At 50.5% G+C, this 22,851-nt stretch overlaps 1 protein-coding gene across 1 annotated transcript in view; it reads right to left on the bottom strand.

Moving 5' to 3' along the window:
- LTBP2 (latent transforming growth factor beta binding protein 2) overlaps nt 1–22,851 on the bottom strand; it is a 100,201-nt gene that overhangs the window by 65,703 nt on the left and 11,647 nt on the right. Inside the window, exon 3 of the mRNA XM_053601425.1 lies at nt 10,817–11,063. Within this exon, the coding sequence (XP_053457400.1) occupies nt 10,817–11,063 (247 nt within the window). The remainder of the gene's footprint in view (nt 1–10,816; nt 11,064–22,851) is intronic.

The following is a 22,851-nucleotide window of genomic DNA, read 5'->3' as shown; positions in this document are numbered from 1 at the left end:
AAACCTTGAGCTCAAAAGGAGAATTCACAGGGCCTGAAAAATCTCCATTAGGACGTTTGAAGCATGTTCCCACCACAGCTTCCACCCACGCCCTGTCTCACACATGCACGCACACACACCCATAGGGTGACTCTGGCTGAGCTGCCAGCCCTGGAAAGGGAAACCAAACAGGAAGAACCTTCCTCTAGACATCCACAAAAGAGCTTTGACTGTCTTTCCATTCTCTCCTTGCTTCATCGCACTGAATCTTTTCCTTTGAAACAAAAATCCTAGAGGATTTAAGTCAGTTAAGTGCTGTGAGTACGGCTACAAGCTTGAAATGTTTCTCCTTACTATTGTTTTTAAGCCCAACGTGGGAAACTTTGGCTAAACGCACACATTAACATCTGAATGAGCTGACAAGCTGCCTTCCTCTCCTCTGGTGGTTGCTCCAGGCCCTTACCCACGTCAGTAGCTTTCTCAAAAGAGGCTGGAACCCAGCCTCACCCAGTCCTCTATGGCCCCCAAGCCAAGCTGGATGTTCCTGCAACTGCCTGTGCCCACCTGCTCTGCCGGCTGTTTAGCAAAATGCTTGAGAGCACAGGTTCCAAAGTGGAGCAGAGCTGGGCTAGAATCACACTTGCCCTCGGTTTCCTCATCGTGTAGTAGGGTGAATGAGAATATCCTCCTCACAAGGTCATTGTGAGGACTGGTAAATGTGCTGAAGATCTTCCACTGCCCCCTCTCCACCCTGGCTCTGGGTCCTGGGGTGCCATCCTTCACCCTCTGCCTTCCAGTCCGGTCCAGCTAATTTGGAACCCCAGCAGGAGCTCAGAGGCCAGAGGAGAGTGAGTGGAGGACGGATCCTCCCAACGCTGTCCAGTGAATGAGGGCTGCAGTCCAAAGGCTGCAGCCCTCTGCCAAGGGTGAAGCTACTCTGTGCTCCAATGACCACTGGTCGCTTGTCCATGTAGACCTGAAGGCTTGAGGGCTTTCCTGCAGCTTTCCTACCCCTGGGACACTATCCTTTGATGTTTTCCGCTGACCTTGCTGTTTTCCTCTGACCCTGTCCACATGGACCCTTCAAGTGCACTGTTTCTAACTGCCCCAAATAAGAAAAACTAGTAGCCAGCAAATATTGAGCACTTAACTATGTGCTTTATCCCTTTATCCACATTCTTCTATTTTTTTCTGACCATAGCCCTGTGCAGCCAGGATTGGTATCATCATCTTTTATTCTGAGACCTAGGGAGGTGAAAAAACTCACACATCAAACAGGTGGTGAGCCACAGTCAGATGAAACTGAGGTCTGCCTGAGGACCATGCTCTTAGCCACTAGGGAAAACTGTCCCCAGTTACATGAGCTGGTGCCTATAAAGTGCTGACTTACCCAGTAGGCTCCAACAACACATACACTTGAAAAGAACCCACAGTCTTGAATTCCACTTTAGCATAACCTTAACCCAACGCTAACCACAACCGTAAGACTAAAAACTTCATCCTAATACCTCTAATCTCTCCCAAGCCACTAGCATATTGCTAAATACAGTGTCACCCTGAGCACAACCCAACTGCTACCCAATCCTAACCCAAACAGTCACCACTACTGCCACAATTCTAGACACCCCACTAAGGCTGTGATGAGCACGGGGATGCCTTTCTGCTTCTCTGTTCCTTGATGCCTGCTTCAGCAGGTGCATCTGCCACCCCATTCTATTTAAACCCCACCAGTTGGACACTACACCTTTCAGCCAAAAGACCTTGTGCAACATCCACATCCTGCATGTCACTGAGCCAGTGACTGATGTGGGACAAGCAGGGGAGGAAGGAGTCTCAGCGCCTGAGACTTGGCAGGTAATAAACCCTAATGATGATGATGACAAGTTAGAAGCAGAAGAGGAAGAAGATCCACCTTCTCCATCACTGAGGGGCAGGCTATGGGCAGACAGAGGCTAACAGCTGGTATCTTAGAGATCTGCAAAGGGCCGGGCCTGGGGCAGGGCTGGGAGGCGTCCTCTTTGGCAACCAAAGCTAGGGAAGGGTCCTGGTAATCCTCAACCCTGGTAGAATCCTGGAAGAGGGAGTCATTCAATCCTCAATAGAGATTTTGTAGCCACCTTGGGCCAGATGTCCACCTTCAGGTTTAAATAGGAGAAGAGGGAAAGTAAGAAGTATATAGAAAGCAGATCTCATTTCCCTTGAGTCACCCCATGGGGAAGCAGGAGGGGTGTCATCACTAACCCATAGGTGTCTATGCTGGGCTGAGCAGAGGAAGGAGGCTTGCTGGGGAGAAGAAAGGCAGTACCCACCCCACCGTCCACATAACCCCTCTGGGGACCTGGAGGCTCAAGATCAAAGCATACTCAGACTGTGCACCCTGGGCTACATCTGCCCTAGAACTGGCTGGGTATCTTTTTATAATTCACACAAATCCACCCTAAGGCCGGTCAAGGCCCTGCTCAGGGCCTGAACTCCGGGGGTCTCTGATATTTGTGTGGGCTGGTATATTAACATTACAAAGCCTCAGAGTTCCATCCCCCTTTCAGAAGAATTTAGAAGGAACCTCAATAGCTAAAACCAGTTGGAGGGGACTACCTAGAAATAACATGCTTTGTGGGAGAAATGGCAGACATCTCTCTCTCCAGAAAGAAGCTGTGTCTGGAGTCATGGCATACAGCTGCTCAAGCTGTGCCCTGCACTACTCTTTGGTTACCTGTCAGAGACTGTAGTATGAAGAACCATCCCTGCTGTTGTGTCCAGCAGCTAGAAGTTCCAGTGCAGAACAGCCTGCCTCCCTCCTTGACCTGGCTGGAGCAGAGTGTTTCAGACCCATCCAGCTATGCCAAGCAGTCTTTGCTGTTCAGGCATGCACCAGGGCTGGCAGAGATGGAGTGCCAAGGGACCCTCCCCCAGATTTAATGGGGTCCATCTGCACTTCCAGAACCCACCCTCCGCAACAGCAGGGAGAGGGAGCACGGGTGGTGAAGGAAGTTCTCAGCAGAGATGAAGGTCTTTTCTCTACTCCCCTCAAGAAGTAGTAGGGCTTCTGCAGCTTTGAACTTGGGGGAAAAATAAAACCTTTTCATTTGATCTGGGTGGAGGCCTACAGTGAGTATCTCCTCTTTCAAACCCACAGCCCCAGGGAAGGGGATTCACAGGGCTCTTCTAAGGGCCAAGAGATGGAAGAAAGTGGGAGGAGACCCCTTTATAGCTGCTACAGCCTCCCCACCAGATTCCTGGCACACCTAAGGGTTTGCGATGCTCTGGCCACCCTTAGGAGATAAGTCGCCTTCACCTTGCTCTGGCTTCAGACCCCTAAGGCCAGGGGTCATAGGGTGGGCAAGCACCACCTGTTAGGAGGGTTAAGAGAGCCCATCCTTCATCAGTGACATGCTAGGGGATGAGCTGAGCATCAGAAGGGAATAGGCCCAAGACCATCTCTTTGTTCTAGGGGCAGCAACAGAAGATGCGTTAGGACAGGTATGTCCATTCGGTAGATATTTGTGTATCGAGGGCCTGCTATAGATGAGGCACTGTTCTAGGAGCTTGGACTATGTCAGTGAACAAAACAAAGATCCCTGCCATTGAGAAGCTCACATAGCAACTGGTGAAAAACAGATGCTAAACGAACATAATAAATAAGTAAATTATATACTACATTAGAAAGCAGAAAATAAAAAGTACTGTGGAAATAAAAAGTGAGCCAGATGAAAACATTTATCAAGGTGGGGGCTGACAATATTAAACAATGGGGAAATGGAAGACACCTCCTGGGAAGAAGCCAGATTCCAGTGTTATCACCTATGGTTGCACATGTTGTGCACTGCACAACTCTTAGGATATCCTGTCATAGACACTACGATGTGAAGAACAACTCCTATTGCGGTGTCCAGCAGCTAAGGTTAACTCCAAGGTTAAAATCTTTAAAAAGAGGTCAAGAAGGGCCTCAGTAAGAAGCTTCTTACTAAAGTGACCATGTACACGTACCTGAGGCCAGACTGTCAGGGACAGGTGAGGGAAGGCTCACATGTTCTTGTCATGACCTTGGAAATGGGCATGCGAGAGAGTGAGCACATACCAGACATAAGCAAATACTCTAGCCCACCATCAGTACTCCTAAATAAGCATTTGCAAGGCATGTTATAATTATCAAAGGAATCTTTCACAGACATTGTCTTAATCCTCACATCTCTGTGAGGAAAGAATATCCTTCCTATTTTATAGACAGGGACAATAATTGCTAGTGACATGAAGTGGCTTGACCAAGATTACAGGCTAGTTAGTGGCCTAGCCTGATTCCAAGTCTATTTGAAATAGTGTTTTCAGGGTCCTAAGGGTTGGGGAATTCCAGAAAACTTCAGGGACAAGGTTGGGACTCAGAGCTATGGTCCCAACTTCCATCCTCGTGGTGCCCAAAAAGAAATCTGTAAAAAAAATGGTGAGGAGAGAAGGGCTCAATTCTCAGAAGCCTCCAAAGCTTATAGCAGAGGTCCTCAAACTTTTTAAACAGGGGGCCAGTTCATGTCCCTCAGACAGTTGGAGGGCTGGACTATAGTTTAAAAAAAAAACTATGGGGCGGCGCTTGTGGCTCAAGGAGTAGGGCGCCGGTCCCATGTGCCGGAGGTGGTGGGTTCAAACCCAGCCCCGGCCAAAAAAAAACTATGAACAAATTCCTATGCACACTGAACATATCTTATTTTGAAGTGAAAAAACAAAACGGGAACAAATACAATCGCACCGCCTCATGTGGTCTACGGGCCGTAGTTTGAGGACCCCTGGCTTATAGGTTGAGTCAACACCTAAGGGAAACACCACTTGATGGCCAGGAGTAAGGGGGTGGCACAGCACAAAAGATACAGGCCACTTAACCCCCTGCAAGGAGGACCTGAGGCCAGACTGTCAGGGACAGCTGAGGGAAGGCTCACATGTTCTTGTCATGACCTTGGAAATGTGGCAAGCCCTTGATAAGAGGGAGATGTTACACTTTGGACAGTGTCCCAGCTGTAATGGGCTGCAGTGGGGGATATGGCTGGCCCCTACAACCTTCGTCCCCTGGTGTTATGCTTTTGAATAATGTGTTACACTAAATGGCAAAAGAAAATTAAAGCTGCAGATGAAATTAAGGTTGCCAAAAATCAGCTTACCTTAAAATAGGGAGATTATCTATCGTCACAGGGACCCCTAAAAATGGGAGAAGCAGGCAGGAGAGTCATGAAGGCAACACAGCCAAAGAGGGAAGCTGAGGGAAGATTCAAAACATGAAGAGTCCTCCTGCTGCTGCTGAATTTGAAGCTGGAGGAAAGTGACCACAGCCAAGGCTTGGGGGTGGCTCCTAGATGCTAGGAAAAGTCCTTGAGTGACAGTCAGCAAGAAAATAGGGACTCAGTCCTACTACTACAAGGAAATGAATTCTGCCAACAACCTGAATAAGCAAGGAAACAGATTCTGCACTAGAGCCTCCAGAAGCCTGCCAACACCTTGGTTTTAGCCTGAGACTCACACCAAATGTCTGACTTATAGAACTATACAATGACAAATAAGTGTTTTGTTTTTGTTGTTTGTTTGTTGAGACAGTCTCTGTTACCCTGGCTGGGGTGCAGTGGCATAATCATAGCTCACTACAACCTAGAACTTCTGGACTCAAGCGATCCTCCTGCTTCAGCCTCCTGAGTAGCTGGGACTACAGGCGCCCACCACAATAGCTGGCTAATATTTTTTTTCTTTTTTTTTTTTTCCTTTTTTTTTATTGTTGGGGATTCATTGAGGGTACAATAAGCCAGTTACACTGATTGCAATTGTTAGGTAAAGTCCCTCTTGCAATCATGTCCCGCCCCCATAAAGTGTGACACACGCTAAGGCCCCACCCCCCTCCCTCCCTCCCTCTCTCTGCTTCCCCCCCCCATAACCTTAATTGTCATTAATTGTCCTCATATCAAGATTGAGTACATAGGATTCATGCTTCTCCATTCTTGTGATGCTTTACTAAGAATAATGTCTTCCACTTCCATCCAGGTTAATACGAAGGATGTAAAGTCTCCATTTTTTTTAATGGCTGAATAGTATTCCATGGTATACATATACCACAGCTTGTTAATCCATTCCTGGGTTGGTGGGCATTTAGGCTGTTTCCACATTCCATTTTTAGTACAGACAGGTCTTACTCTTGCTCAAGCTGGTCTCGAGCTCCTGACCTCAAGGGATCCTCCTGCCTTGGCTTCCCAGAGTGCTGGGATTACAGGAGTGAACCACCATGAATATGTGTTGTTTTAAAATGATCATTTTGTGGGCAGCGCCTGTGGCTAAAGTGGGTAGGGCACCGGCCCCGTATACTGAGGGTGGTAGGTTCAAACCCGGCCTCCACTGAACTGCAACAACAACAAAAAATAGCTGGATGTCCCAGCTACTCGGGGGGCTGAGGTAAGAGAATCACCTAAGCCCAGGAATTGGAGGTTGCTGTGAGCTGTGATGCCACGGCACTGTACCGAGGGCAAAAAAATGAGACTCTGTCTCTACCAAAAAAAAAAAAAAATAAGATCATTTTGTGGGCTCAGCACCCGTAGTTCAGTGAGTAAGGTCCAGGCCACATACACCAAGGCTGGCAGGTTCGAACCTGGCCCAGGCCAGCTAAACAATAATGATAATTGCAACCAAAAATAGCCAGACATTGTGTCGGGTACCTGTAGTCCCAGCTACTTGGGAGGCTGAGGCAAGAGAATTGCTTAAGCCCAAGAGTTGGAGGTTGCTGTGAGCTGTGATGCCATGGTACTCTACTGAGGGCAACATAGTGACATCATGGCACTCTACCGAAGGCGGTAAAGTGAGACTCTGTCTCTACAAAAAAAAAAAGAAAGAAAAAATGATCATTTTGTGGTAATTTGTTATGGCAGCCATAGAAAAGGAAGGCAGAGTGTGCCGAGAGGAGGAGATCCAGAGGAGAGGGGAGAGTGGACAGGAAGGCTTGCTGGGAGCCACCACCATGGGGCCACAGCTCCTCAGACACCCCCCAACCACCCCCTGGGTGCTTAGCACTGCCCTGCAGGGCCCTTGTCACAGGCAATGACTAAACCTACTTGGAATGTCCCAGGACTCAGCCTTTATGTCCTCAGGTCAGGCTAAGGAGCACATTAGAGGAGGTCCCTCCTAGTCTTGACAGCTCCCCTTAACCCCCTCTCCCAATGAACTGGTGACAATGGTCCTGCTGGAATAACCATACCCTAAGTCAGCCAAAACCATTACGGGATCTGCTACTCACACCTGCTCTGAGGCGGGGTCTGGACTCTGACTTCTCAGAATAACTCTGCATGTGCACACATATGCTTACACACACATGCTTGCACACACATCCTGGTCTCTGCCTGTCCTTCACTACCTCCTCCCATTCACCTAAGTCCTTATGGCAAAGAGAACTTGCCCACCAATGGCTGATGTGTATCGAAAACTATACTTGATGTATTGAAAACTAGCTGGGATCAGGCACCGTGCTAAGTGCTCTACTCACAGGATCTCATTTAAACCTTCTTGTAATCCTATCAGGTGGAGACTATTGGTTCAGAGAGGTTAGGACAAGTGCCTAATGACACACAGCTGGTGAGTAGTAAATCCAGAACTGGAACCCAGGTTTACATAAATCCAAAGCCCAGGCCCTCCCTACTCCAAATATGGCTCTCGCTCCCCAGGTAAGGCAGGCCCTCCACCCAACCTTGGGGAAGAAGCCTCGACTTGGGGCTCACAGGGAGTCTCCAGGCTTCTCTTGCCAGCCCAGGCCACAGCTGGACAACATCAATCTACATCTGGCCTTCTGCAGGGCATCCTGCCTGCTGCTGGAGACTCTCCTGGCCCCTCCCTCTGGTCTTCTTCTGAGGAAGTCTCTTGGCCTCTGCCTAGTGCTTTCCTGAAGGGGGCCTCTGGCCATCACCAATGCCTGTAGTGTCTCCCCTCCCCAGACACTTTGCCTCCTCTCCCACTCCTAGAATGCCCTCCATGTATTGTCACTTCCTCTATCTGGATGCACAAGGCCTGTCCAAGTTGCTATCAGGAGAAAGGCCGGCGGCTGCTTGGGAAACCTGGCCAAGGTCACAGGAAATGTCTGACACCACCAGGCAAGCAAGATTTGGCCTCCTAAAGCAAAACACAGCTGGGCTGACAGCTGGGCCAACAGCGGGACACTATGACTTTTCCAGATTTCATGGCATTGAGGCCCCAGGGCAGAGAGAGGCTAGGCTGGAGGCTGCAGCTCATTAACAACATCACAGTAGCCCCTGGCCAGGGAGCCTGTGAAAGTCAAAGAGGACAGGCCTGCTGTAGGCCAGAGACCTCACCCAGGACCTGGTCCTCTACCACCTTACTCAGGGGAAACTTTCACTGGAGGATGGAGGCCCACGCAGTTCATCCTCACCATGCAGCCACCTCATTCATTTATTCATTCAAATTCTGTTGACTGGGCACCTACAATGCGCCAGGCATGGCCTTAGGTACCAGGGACAGATTCAAGAATGAGCAGGACAGAGTCTCTGCTCTCAGGGAGCTCCTGGTTCAGTGAGTGAATGAACAGACACTCCCAAGGTGGAATGAAAAGTGCTACTCTACGGAAGTAGGAAGCACCCACCCTGGGAGCCTCTCCTCCTCCGCCCTCTGAGCAGTACATGGGGTGGTGACCGCAGCTTGTGGTGCAGGGTGAGGGTTTGCTACCAAATGGGCACTTCTGCTGGGCTAACCCTGTGGTTTGGACCAAGTGGCAGAGGGCAGATATGAACTGAGCACTTTATATGAGCTTGGCCCTACAGGAGAAGCTGTGGGGAAATGCAGAGCCCCAGGCAGAACTGCTGCCTTCCAGGAGCAGGCCTGACAGTCTAAGTGCAAGTGCAGGGTACAGCCCCACATGGTGCATGCCAGGAAGGGGGCTGCAGCGGTCAGGTAGCTGGGTGGACGTGATCAGAAAGACTTTTGGGAAGAAGTGAGACCAGGCCTTGAAGAATGGGGAGGAGTCAAATGGACTGGAAGATGGGACAAGGGACCTCAAACAGCTCTGTCTCAAGGCTCCAAGGGGCAGAGTGACCTGCCAAGCAACCCCAACACACATATACACACACACTCACAGGGGTGGAGGGGTCAATGCATCAAAAATGGATGAATCCCACAAGCTGAAAGACGAATCCCACAAGCCAGGGAAACCCCTTCTGGGCGGACTCTGTGCCCACTCTGACCCTGAAATGGCGTGCTCCCTCAGGTGACTTTACACCAGGCCAACTGCCTGGGGCCCTCAGCCAGGACCAGTTGGAATATGGCCCAGGCCCTGCCCACCTGCTCACGACCAACCCCAGACCCTCCGTGTTGTCCACTGGGAACAGGGTGGAGGCCTTAGCTCTGCTCCTTGTTTCTGCCCCTGTGTCCCTGGGGTTTTAGCTGGAGAGTTTAGCTTTTCCTCTTTTTTTTTAATTGTAATTACTTTTTTAAAAATTTCAGATTAATATAAGGGTACATATAATTAGGTTACGGTGTTTGCATTTGTTAGGTAAAGTCCAAGTTGCAGCTGAGCCCTTCACCCAGGAGGTGTGCCATTGTACTTGATAGTCAAGAGCTTACTCTATCTCCTCTCCCAGCCCCTTCTTGAATTTAAACGTGTTTTTCTCTCCTGTGGGCACATGAAAAGCATCCAATGTACTCGATATGAGTGTGAAACTAGTAGATGAGTGTGGGTTTTCTACTCTTGACCTGGAGCTGCCTGGACCTCAAGCTGAGCCCATCCTTTCTTCCTGCTCCCAGCTGCCCTCAGAAGCCATCTGAGTGAGTGCTCAGGGCCCTGGAACCTACCTTACCAAGTCCCTGGTCTGTCTGGCCGCACACCCTTTCCGAGTTGCTGGACAACCCCTACATCCTTTCCTTTCTCTCCACCAACTCAACCAGCCTCTCCTTCCTGACCTTTCCCGACGGGGATCTAACCTCAAGGTCTGCCTCTTCTCCCTGATTCTCCTGGCCTCTGAAAAGACACATCCTCTTCGCTCCTTCATTCAACAAGACAAAGTTGCAATATTTCAGAAAGAACTTCTGAAGTAGGGAAGCAAATGGAAAAACTAACCTGAAAAACTAAAAGGAAAACACAGCCCCCTAAAAATGGACCAGTTTATAAAGTTCAGATTTCCTGTCCTGAGCTAGAAAGAAGTCTAGCCAGGCTGGCTGGCAAGCAGGCCAGGGAATCCTGCCCAAGAACACTCCCCTGGTTCACTTTTTATTCTACTCCCTTCCCCCGGGCTCCATCTCCTCTCTAAGGAGAGAGGTCGAAGCTGGGTGTCAAGTAAACCAAAGGGGCTGCTTCTGGCAGAGGAGTCCTTCCTACATCCCAGAGGCCACAGAGGGAGGAGAAGGGGGACTGAAGGGAGAGGGGAGGGAAATAAGGAGAGGGAGGGGTAGGACCGATTTTGAAAGTGCTTACTTACACCAGGCACTGTTCTAAGTGCTTTCCTTATATTAATTAATTGAATCTTTACAAGAATTCCATAACCAAGGTGTTATCATTGTTCCCACCTTACTGATGACGAATCAGGGCACAGAGAGGTAAGTAACTGGCCCAGGGTCACAACCTAGGAAGTAGCAAAGCCAGGATTCCACCCAAGAGACCCTAATCCCAGGGATATGCCCTCCTCAGCTCTCTCCCAGGCACCTTCCCCCCCCTCCCCTCTCCACTCCTGCCTGCTCTCCTGTTTGCACCGCTAGTGGGAGCAAGGAAAGAGGAGGAGGGAGGGGAGGACAACTGTGGCCTTCGCCTAACAGTCCTAAGGCTGAAGCCCTCCAGAGAAAGACTGAGTCCAGACCCTGAGGTCCCTGTGCACTTGGGACTTACCCAGCCAGTGGTGGCTGTGGAGCCAGTGGCTGTGTCCTGGCCACAGGGCTTTCTCTGGCTGCACTGCTCCTGCGCAGATTGGGTGAGCCCTCGGCCCAGCGTCGGGGTGCTGTCCTGGAGTTCTGGGGGTCGAACTCCTCATCAGGAATGACCTCTTCACAACGGGCTCCGCGGAAGCCAGAGCGGCAGACGCAGAGTTGGGGCCGGCTGCAGGAGCCGCGGTTCTGGCACGGTGGCTGGCACACAGCTGGGGAGACAGAGTGAGAGGTGACGGCGGCCGCCAGGGACCCTGGAGCCCTCCCATGGGAGGGAGAAGACTGGGTGCTGCAGCCCCCATCCAGCAGGACACCACCTTCCTGGTCAGAAGGCACTGTGCCCACTTCTCTCCCCTGCACCCACAGACCCCGGAGGCGCTTGCCTTCCATCTGTTCACAACTGATCAAAGATGGTATGCCCAAAGCTGGGGAGCAGGCTCAGACCACTGCTTCCCACAGGACACTCTGAAGGGAAGACCACTGCCTGGGGAGCAGGCTCAGACCACCGCTTCCCACAGAACGCCCTGAAGGGGAAGAGCACTGCCTAAAAATTTATTGTAGAAGTAGATTTCCGCTCCTCTCAATGGAAGCCCCATGAGGGCAGGCAGTAGCTCCAGAAGTTAGGCTTGACACTGTCACAGAATAGGTTCTCCACAGATCCTGAGTGAATGAATAAAAGGAAAGGGCTTGATTGGGTGCCCGTAGCACAGTGGTTACAGCACCAGCCGCATACACGGAGGCTGGTGGGTTCGAAACCAGCCTGGGCCAGCTAAACAACAATGACATCTGCAACAACAACAACAAAATAGCCGGATGTTGTGGCAGTCGCCTATAGTCCCAGCTACTTGGGAGGCTGAGGCAAGAGAATCTCTTAAGCCCAAGAGTTTGAGGTTGCTGTGAGCTGTGATGCCACAGCACTCTACTGAGGGCGACATAGTGAGACTCTGTCTCAAAAAAAAAAAAGGAAAGGACTGGGCATGGCCTAAAAGTCAGGGGGAGGGGCCACCCTGTTGGGTTTTTTTCTGTCACTCACAAGCTGTGTGATCTTGACTTCACTGAGCCTTAGGTTCCTCAGGAGTCATATGAGGGGTGGGGGTTGAGGAGGAGGAGGAGAGGACTCTCAGAGTCTCTCCTCTCCTTCCCATCCTGGCCGCATCTGCTGTCAATCTCCACTCTCCTTTACAAGGTGGGACTCCTGACTGGGAGTTGACTCTAGCTTGGGGGCCAGGTGGGGCTGAAACTGGGCCCCTTCCTCCCAGTCAGCACTGGCAAACAACCGCCAGCCCCCAAGGCCAACTCTCCCTAATGCCCTTCATCACCTTGCAAGCCAGAGCCAATATCGCCGGCCAAGGGACAGGCACATGCAAAAGCACACCTGGGGTTGTGGAGCCCTGCCTCCAACTCCCAGGGTCACCCTGAGGAGCATGCCTGAGCCCAGGAGAGCATGGTCTAGCTCGTGGTGGACTCTCTAAACCCAAAGTCTTACCCATCTGTCACTCATTCACTCAACAAATAGTTTCTGAGCCCTACCAAGTGCTAGGCACTGGGAACCAAATCCTTGCCTACATGGGGCTTGCAGTCACATGAGGGAACCAGCAAGAAGCAAGGAAAACAACAGCATGTTCCAGTGTCAGGCAGTATCAGGGCTGTGAAGACAAGTACCCAGGGTGATGTAGTGACTGAGGCCTGACCAGGAGATCCAGAGAGGGTGGGCAGGGTGCCCCCTCTGAAGGGTGAGGTAGGAGGTGCACTGGTGCAGACCCCTGCAGGCTCCCAGGCCGAGGGCTAGGCAAGGGTGGAGCTGTGCAGGCTGCAGGGAACACGGTGTGCTCAAGGAACCACAAGAGATCCAGGGAGGCTGGCGGTGGAGTAGGCAAGACCAGCAAGGGAGCAGAGGCAGACACACAGACCTCGCCACCTCACTAACAGCACCTGTGAAACTACCAGGCACTACTACCCAGACCAGGCACCTAGGGTTTTGTGACCTAAACTGTCCTTTCTGAGAGCAGTACTAGAATCCAAATCAGGGGTCAGTCTAGATAAATATGAAATAGCTCCAAAATTCCACTTGGCCCATGTCACCTCCCTGTGAGAATTTTAGTGGCTTAGTGGCTCCTGGTGTCTTCACAGCAGGTCTATAGCACTGAAGACCCTCCCACTCCAATCTCTCTCTAGCCTTGCTCTATGTTAACCTGCTCCAGCCAAACTGGTCTGCTGGCTACTGCCCCAGGTAGCCTCTGCTCTTCTTCCCTCTGCCTTTGCAGGTGCCATGGCCCCTTCCTGGGATTCTTACCCCTTCCTCTCCACTTCCTTACCTCCTTTTCCTTTCCTTTTCTTTTTTTTTTTTGAGATAGCATCTCACTATGTCTCCCTTGATAGAGTGCTGTGGCGTCACAGCTCACAGCAACCTCAAACTCTTGGGCTTAAGCAATTCTCTTGCCTCAGCCTCCCAAGTAGCTGGGACTACAGGCATTCACCACAATGCCCGGCTATTTTATTGTTGCTGTCATTGTTGTTTAGCTGGCCTGGACTGGGTTCAAACCTGCCAGCCCCAGTGTATGTGGCCGGAGCCCTAACCACTGAGCTATGGGCGCCAAGCCCACTTCCCTACCTCTTACTGGTCCCTCAAGGCCCAGCAAGGCTTGCCTGATGATCCACCTCTGGGCAACTGCTCCCTCTTCTGAACATCAAGGAAAAGCACCAATCACTGGGCATGCCCTGTGTGCCACTATGAGTTTCTTATATTTGTGTCTCATTTTCCCCACGCATACAGTCTGCCCCTTCAAGGGTAGTGATTGTCCGTTACACTTCTTGTATCTTTAGCTCCTAACATATGCCTAACAATAACACCATTATTGTTTTTTTTTTTTGTGATTTTTTTTGGCCAGGGCTGGGTTTGAACCCCCCACCTCCGGCATATGGGACCGGCGCCCTACTCCTTGAGCCACAGGCACCGCCCACCATTATTGTTTTTCAATTCTGACATCTACTAGCCAATGAATGCTGACAATATGCCTGGCACTGTGCTTGGCATGCACTACCTCATTTACTCCTTACAACAATCCTATGTGGCAGGTGTGATTATGGTTCCCACTTTACAGAATGCCTCTGAGGCTCAGAGAGGTTAAGAGACTTGCTCAAGGTCACCCAGCTAGTTAATGGTAGAGCTAGGATTGAAATCCAGATCTGTTTGGCTGAAAAGCCCAGACTCTTTTTACCTTCCCAGCTCCCAGCAGGGTGGGTATAGCTCACATTTCTCTCTGCTTTCTCTGAGGCTTGGTCCAACACTGATGATGAAACAAAAGGGATTTGGTGGCTTTAAGTCAGCCACCAAATATGCCCTTGGTGCCTACACATCCCTGGTTGGTCCTGGTGGTGGAGGACCCAGGACCCCAGGCTCCTCCAAAGCCAACCCAGTAAATTTTAGATAATAAGGGAGGATGTATACCAGCTCATTGGTTTATTCAACAAACATTCATAGAGCACTCACTAGGTGTTACAGAGTCTCTAGCACACCATCTGTCATGGAGAACAGGACACACAGGCCGGGGGACAAGCACTATGTTGGTCAGAACCTCTAACCCAGGCTGAGGCAGGGAGTAAGGAGTCAGGGAAGGCTTCCTGGAGGAGGTGATGTTGGCCAGAGACACAAAGGATGAGTAGAGTGGGCATTGTGCCCACCAAGGGCACCCATGCCAGCCTGCTTAATCAGTGGAGAGTAGAAAAATAACAAGTCTTACTGCAGTACTCCAACCATGAGTTGGATGTAAAGGCCAGAACATTGTTTTTAGTGCTTGGGCTCTCCTTCCTGGCAGGCCCCAGACCTCTAGGTAAGCAGACCACGTCAGAGCCTTGTAACCCAGAGCATGTCCTCAAACACAAGCCACTATAATGGTAGGACTCTGGCTTATTGCCTGGCCACCACTCCATCTGCCCTAGCAGACATACCCCTCACCTCACCACCTGCCAGGTCCCTGTCACCACCATCAGAGGTATGGCCAGCTGGGGCCAGCTCAGCAGCCAAGCCAGGGCCAGTGAACACTGAGGAACCCAATGTGTCCAAGTAGGTCCTGGCCCTGTTGGGTTTTTTTAGTGGGGAAATAGAGAGGAAAGGCCTGAGCAGTTTCCCGTGTGGCCCAAGATGAACAAGACCCCTCTGCCGGCCTGGGCGAGAGGAAGGTAAAGCAGCTGCCCCCTCTGAGTAGGAGGTCCCTGCTCTGAGACAACCTTTAGAAAACAGTCTGGCTCCCGTCCTTCCCTTGAAGAGCCCCAAGGGATGGTCCTTCCTTGACTTAACAATAAGCTCTTTTGGCGGCATCTGTGGCTCAGTGAGTAGGGCTCTGGCCCCATATACTGACGGTGGCAGGTTTGAACCTGGCCCTGGGCAAACTGCATCAAAAAATATCCAGGCATTGTGGCGTGAGCCTGTAGTCCCAGCTACTCAGAAGGCTGAGACAAGAGATCACTTAAGCCCAAGAGCTGGAGGTTGCTGTGAGCTGTGATGCCACGGCACTCTACCAAGGGTGACAAAGTGAGACTCTGTCTCTAAAAAAAAATAATAATAAGACTCTCTAGAAACCTCCTGCAAGCTGAGCCCTTGTCCCTCACCCTGCCTCACTTAATTCTGGTTCTGCCTCACTTACTCATACTGAAACATTTAGTGAGCACCTTGCCTTGGTCAAACTGGGTGCTGGGGACACAAAGATAAACAAGACTGGGCCTGGCACAGGAAGCTCTGCCCAGTGGTGGGCTCTCACACACCCACGTAGGCCCTGCCAAGCAGGGAATTAGGTCCTCAGTGAGGACTAGGGTTGGCAAACTTTGGTTGGTACAATGAACAGCTCATCTATGGGAAATGAGTGGTTAGGAGGAAAATTGTGGAAATGGCATTTTATATATGTGTATAATATCACAGTAAATAAAAGTTTTAAAAGGCTTCTAAACTAGCTACACATGTTGGTGGAAAAAACCCGGAAGGGAAGATAACCCTTCTGCAACAGCCATTCAAGAGACTGCACAGAGGCCAAGTCTGCCGGGGCAGATCCTCCAACAAGTTTCAGCCTTTTGGAGGTATTGAACTGGCTCTCACCAGCTCCACTTGCATCCTCTCTTGTTTTGTTTTCACGAATCTCAGCATGGTGTGAAGAACCACCTGACAGTTCTCACTGAAGTGTTGAAGCATTTTGTTCTGAGCTGAGTGTGTGCATTACACGATGGAAGCCCAGGCACCTCTCTTCTCTCTCTATTCCCACTGAAATCACCTGCAACAGCTCACAGTGGTGTCTCCAAGTGCCTGCCTATGAAAGGGAACATTCTGACTGTTTTTACTGGTCTGCCATAAAATAAGAAAAGTTAATACAGTTTCCTGAGGTTTTTCTGATGATATTTCTTCCCATGTAAAGAGTGTCTTTCACTTTGAGATTATGTCTTTCTTTTTGATGGTAAAACATTCTTTTTAAATTAAAGATGGTAGTAAATGATAGGGGCCTTTTATTTTTTTCTTTTGATTTTTCCTAACATCCTCATTTGGAAGAGTGAAAAGCTGGCCACTGTCTGTTGGTACTTAAGATATTTTGGGATATAGTACTGGTGTATGAAATCCAATGACCCTTTGAAAGGGAGGGGCGACAGGGGCTATGTGTCCTTTTATTTAAGGGACACTGAAGCAGAACATTCCTGTGTCAAATGAGCACAGATTTCAGAACTTAAATATCAAAAAGGAAACCAGCCATCTTAGAATCACTGGTGGCAGGCTCTGTTGCTTAAAGCAAAGAAGGAAATGCTGAGGGCCCCCAGGAGAGGCAGTTTCATGTGGTACTGTGGGAGTTTTAAGAGAGAAAAACCTCCAACCATGGTGGGTAAATCTTCATGGTTTGACCTTGGAACTTCATCCCTCCTATTTTTCCTCTCAAGAGTAGAGATCATGCCTTATACTTGAGAAAATAACCTAGGATGGGTCCTGTGGCTTTAATGGATGTCCATCGATTGATTATTGGTGGAGGATTGTCCAGGATCGTCCAGGATTGTCCACTGTGGCATGATGCCACAGTGTCATAGTGTTCAGCCCTCTGGAACTCAGTCTTCACCAGGAATAGCACACAGAGCCGTCCCTGCTGGAGGACACTTGGACAGCTGGAAAGTGACACTGTCATACAGCCTCCCTGTGCCTACTTGCCAGTGCCTGTCTTTGGCCATTCATAACTTGGGCTCCTTTGGAGCTCTTGGATATGTGGAAAGTCTAAGTCTTAGGCATTCAGCTCTGAGGAGTTAAGGGGATGCGAAAACAGGGGGAAATTAAAAAATTGCAGAAATTGACAAAAAACCTGAAATTGCTGTGAAAGCAAGATATAAAAGGCATTGTTCCCCCAATCTCTATACCTTTTTGGCTGAGCCCATTCTATCTTCAGACTGCCTCAAAACAGTCAACCAGAGGTTTGCTCAGATTTTCCACACAAAAATCCTACTTTTGGGAGGAGACCAAACTCAGAATGGGCAGGCCTGGGGGAGATTCTGGAAACAGCTACTACTGTATAGGATGATCCCTCCCATTGCTCAGAGCCTCCATGATAAGCCATTTTGGTGGCAGAAAGAACATGGGAGTGCAGGTCAGAGGACTTGATTTGACTCTAGCCCAGCCACATCTCAGACACATGACCTCGGAAGTATCTTATACTGCTGAGATACTGCAACTGGTTCCTCAGTTGCCTCATCGGAAAATGGGGCTGATAATTCTTGCCTCAAAGAGTTGTTGTGAAGGCAGGGTGTAGTGGCTCACACCTGTAATTCTAGCACTCTGGGAGGCCAAGGTATGAGGATCATTTGAGGTCAGGAGTTCAAGACCAGCCTGAGCAACATAGCAAGACATAGTTGCCACAAAAAATAGAAAAGTTAGCCAGGTGCAGTGGCACATGCCTGTAGACCCTGCTACTCAGGAGGCTGAGGCAGGAGGATCACTCGAGCCCAGGAGTTGCTGTAAACATAAGGACACCACTGCACTTTAGCCAGGGCAACATAGTGAGACTCTATCACAAAAACAAGCAGGCTAGGCATGATAGCTCACGCCTGTAATCCTAGAACTCTGGGAGGCTGAGGCAGGTGGATCACCTGAGCTCAGGAGTTCAAGACCAACTGAGCAAAGCAAGACCCTGTTTCTACTAAAAATAGAAAAACAAAACAAAAAAACTAGTGGGGTGTTGGGGTGGGCACCTGAAGTCCCAGCTACTCTGGAGGCCAGGAGTTTGAGGTTGCTGTGATCTGGGATGCCATGGCACTCAACCCCAGGGCAATTGAGTGAGACTCTGTCTCAAAAAAAGAAAAAAAAAGAGTCATTGTGAGTCTCAACAGAAATCCTGGAAGTAGAAGTACTTCCTACTCTCTAAAGCTGTGCTGTTCATTAGCCATGAACTGTATGTGGTTATGAAATTTAAAATTCAGTTCCATGTCCCTCTTACTAGCTACTTTCAAGTGCTCAATAGCCACATGTGGCTCACAGCTACCATATTGGACAGCAAGGTGTAGAACATGTTCATCATCACAGAAAGTTCTAGTGAACAGCCCTGCAACACTTTTAAGAAAGAAAAAAAACAAAACTACCACATTGCCAGAGGCAGGGTGGCTTCTGAATTTCTCAAGCATGACCCCTTTCTCCAGGGAAAGGCATTGTCAACTCAAGCACCATTACAGAGGTGGGTAACAAGGACTGTGGTGCTTCCCAGGTGTTGAACATAGCCTGGACACTTCCCCTCCCCCATCCCACCCCTAGGCAAGGCCTGTCAACTTTCTTCTGGACCCCAGAGATACCTTCTCCTTTCATCTGTGATCCCTTAGATGATTTACTGACCTCAAGGTGGGTCCCTCAAGCCTCTCCCTTCCTCTGTGGCTCCCAACACCACCCCTCTTGTGCAGATGAATCTCAGCTCCAGACCAGACTCTGGCCCCAGCCCCCCAACACCTTAAGCTCAGCCTCTTCCCAGGTTAAACCTCCCTTTTCCCTAAAATCGTGAGACACTAAGACCCTATCCACTGAGCTACCTAATCCCTTCCTCAGGCCAAGGCCTTCTGCTCTTCTATACCAGAGGCCTTTGTAGACAAGGCAATTTCCAACCCATGCACCCTATTTACCTCAGCCTCTCCCTTGCTTATTGGGGGGTCCACCTGTAGCCTTGAGCTGTTTCTCCACAACTTTGACCTTGGTTTCCAGAGGAAGGGAACCCAGATGTTACAGATCCCCCAGCCCAAGGAGTCCCTGTCTGGCTCACACACCCTCAGAATCCACCCACGGCCTTACTCTCTCCACAGTGAAGCTCTGCCCAGGGACTATGTCCCTCAGGCCCTGATCTCAGGCCCCAAACCCCCAAGCTATGAGAGAAGTCAGGGCCTCAAGGACTTGCCTGGCTCCCATTGCAGCTGTGCTGGGGCCCCAGCTCAGGACGGCTGGAAACAGCACTGGGGCTCAGGGACCGGCCAAGTGCCCAGCTCCAAAATAGCAGTTGTGTTCACATAAAAGCTCCTAATGAGAGAAAGATGCCGTTCTTGGCCCCTCGTGCACTCTCTGCAGACGCTGTCTGGCAGGCCAAGTGGGCCTCTACCGTTTGGCGGCCGGAGGGGAGGAAGGGGAGGTGTGAGTCAGACCTTGGCCCCCAGCCCTTCAGCATGGACTGCCCTGTTAATTACATTAACAAATGCTGCCATGCTCGGCCAGGTGGGGGATGGAGGGCAGGGGCTGGGGCATAGAGCAGCCCCAATCCCACCAGCTCTAGCAGGCATGAAGAGGGAGACCTCTGGGCATGGCTCATGGCCCAGGGCTGAGGCCTGGATTTGTCTCCAGCTGCTGCCTCAAAACAGAAGAGTTGTCTGTCTATCCCCACAGATGTCTAGAAGGACGCCTAAGAACCAGGGTGACCTCTGGAGATGAGAGGGCATGGGACAGAGCCCTGGGACGGCCATGATGAAGGATAAGCCAGGGGATGAGTCTTTTTCATGGAAGACATTCTCTGGGTGGCATGGAGCCAGCCACCACTTCTGCTGCAGGCACCAGCTCTATACCCAGGCCCCAGGAAAGCCAGGAAGGACAATCACACCACCTGGAACACTCTACTCAGCCAAGGCCTTACGGTCAGAAACCCACATTTGAATTCTGCCTGTGTGACCTGGACTCTGCAAGCCTCTGCTCTTATCTAGAAGGTGATCATACATTCAAATCCTGCACTCGCCTAGCATGATAAACAATATAGACACTGTCCTTGTCTTCATAGAACATCCAATTTAGTTGGAGGAACCATCACTGAACAAGTGAGCAGAGAAAGAGATAAACAGAAATCAGGCTGTGAGATACAGGGGAGACAGGGGAAGGGCTGAGACGCAGAATAACAAGGCGGGGGTGGTGGAGGCAGGGCAGCCCCCTTGAGGGGCTTGAGACACAGACTAGGGGCATAACTGGGGCCAGCAGCATAAAATGATGAACGGAGGCAGCAGCATGTGCACAAGTCTGGCCTTGGCGAGCTGGGGGTGAACACTGAGAAGGCTCCAGTATGCTGCAACAGGAGCAGTTAGGGGTAGCAGGCTGCCACCATCACCCACAAGAACCGCAATGGGGGCCCTGGACAGAGGTGGCAAGGAAGCAGAGAGAAGCAGACAGGTCTACAAGGGATTCTGGAAGTGAAACAAACAGGGCTTGGTGATAAAGCCTGAATGACAGGAAGAGGCCCTGATGGTCCCCGCCTGTCTGGCTCGAGCAGTCAGGTAGATGGGGGTGCCAGTTAACTGGGTGGGTGAGACCTGGGTGGGGCAGCTGGCTCAGAGGGAGGGAAATCGTGAGCTTGTTTTGGATAAGTTGGGATTGGGATGTCTGAGAGGCATCAAGAGCAGATGTCAAGGAGGCAGCAGACACAGGAGGCAGGAGGTTGGAGGAAAGGTCTGGCTGGAGATATCCATATAAATCTGGCAGCATCAGCCCGGAGATGATGTCTACATCCATGAGAATGCAGCAGATCATTCTAGAAGAGACACAGCAAGAAAGAAAAGAAGAGGACTCAGGACTAAGTAGTGGGTAGAGGAGAAGCAGAGCAGCAGGGGACACAAAAGGGGACCAGGACAGAAAGTAACATATGAGTTAAAAGAAGATTAAAGCATTTAGTGCATCCCTGGCACAGTAAACCCTGGGCATTATTATTACTATTATTGCAAGTTAATTGTCTGGCACACTGCCTACTGGTGCTCAATAATGGATGTTAACAGGGGACTTGGAAGGTCTGGGGACAGTTCCCAGGGAAGCCCGTCATTAGGAAACTGGTTAGAGAAGGGAGAAGAGGAGGCTGAGAAGAGGCAGCTAGGGATGAGGAAGGAAACTGCCAGGTCATCCATGTGATCTTTTGCCCACTTAGTTCTTTAACAAATGTGTACCAAGCATGTGCAGAGGACACACAGGTATGCAGAGAGGGCTGGCATTCTGCTGCTGTCAACTGGACACAGCACACCGGACATGGTGTCAGCAAGCTCCTGGTCAAAGATATCTCCTAAATATTCAGCTGGGCAAAGAGCCTCAGGTGACACACACCTGCTGACCAGGAGGGTCTAAGATGCTCCCCACAGTGGGGACTGTACACTTCACATGAGCTGGGTCCCCACTGAGGTCATTGTGATTACTCCCCTTAACTACCTCCCTCCTTCCTCCCTGCCAACTCCTGAGTCCCTTAAGATGGTTCCTCCAGAGATGAGCCACCCACAGGCTCAAGTCTCCGGCTTCTGGTAGGTGCTAACTAGTGAGTGAAGGACAGGAAAATCCCACCATGGCTCTGACCCTTTTTCTTAAGCTTTGTTAAGAATTTACCATAATAACAGGTCAGGCTCAGTGACTCACGCCTGTAATCCTAGCACTCTGGGAGGCCGAGGCAGGTGGATTGCCCTGAGCTCACAGGTTCCAGACCAGCCTGAGCAAGAGTGAGATCCCATTGTGGCGGACACCTGTAGGCCCAGCTACTTGGGAGACTGAGGCAAGAGAATCACTTGAGCCCAAGAATTGGAGGTTGCTATGAGCTATGATGCCATGGCACTCTACCAAGGGTGACAAAGTGAGACTCTGTCTCGGACTACAGGCGCCCGCCACAACGCCCGGCTATTTTTTTTTTTTGGTTGCAGTTTGGCGGGGGCCGGGTTTGAACCCACCACCCTTGGTATATGGGGCCAGCGCCTTACCGACTGAGCCACAGGCGCCACCCCGTGAGACTCTGTCTCAAAGAAAAAAAAGAATTTACCATAATAAGGTCACTTCATGTAATCACTTCCTTCTTATAGGAGTCTCATTCCCATCTGACATATGGGGAAACTGAGGTTTAGAGCAGTCAACGACTTGCCCAAGATCGTCCTGCTAGTAAGTGAAGAAGGAAGCGTTTGACTCCAAAGTTGGGGTTTTTACCTACCTTGCCGCTTTGAGATGGGGTCGTGACAGAATAGGCACGGGTAAGGGCAAGCAAGCTCCCTCAAGGAAGCCAAGGAGGAGCCCAGATCAGAAGGGATGAGGTCCTTGCAGGACTGAGATGAGGACATGACCAAAGGAAAAGCTGTTCCAGTGCCCACCATACATGCAGAGGCTCTGAGCCACGAGGGCAGGAGCAGATAGCCAGGCCCAGGCCAGAGTCCAGAAGCACCATGGGGAGCTTCTGGAAGGGCTCATGGGACTTGGGCAGCAGAAAGGAACCTCTCAGCATGGGCCTGGGATAGGCCCTGTATTACTCAATACACCCTCACTGAGGCTTTACCTCGTGCCCAGAGTGCTGTATGCTGGGGGTGATGGGACACAGTTCCTGCCCTCAAAATCAAGGCCAAACATGTATGGAGCTCGTAGAATGTGCCAGGCCCCGAACTAAACATTTGACCTAAGCTGACTCATTTGTTCCTTACAACTCTGAGAGGCAGGATTAATATTACTCACAGTTTACAAAAGAGGAAACTGAGACACTGAGGGCTTAAGCAAGCTGCTCACTGGCCCTCAGCTACTCAGCG

The sequence above is a fragment of the Nycticebus coucang genome, chromosome 9 (assembly GCF_027406575.1).
Source record: "Nycticebus coucang isolate mNycCou1 chromosome 9, mNycCou1.pri, whole genome shotgun sequence".
NCBI lineage: Eukaryota > Metazoa > Chordata > Mammalia > Primates > Lorisidae > Nycticebus > Nycticebus coucang.
This window is presented reverse-complemented; position numbering and strand designations above follow the sequence as displayed.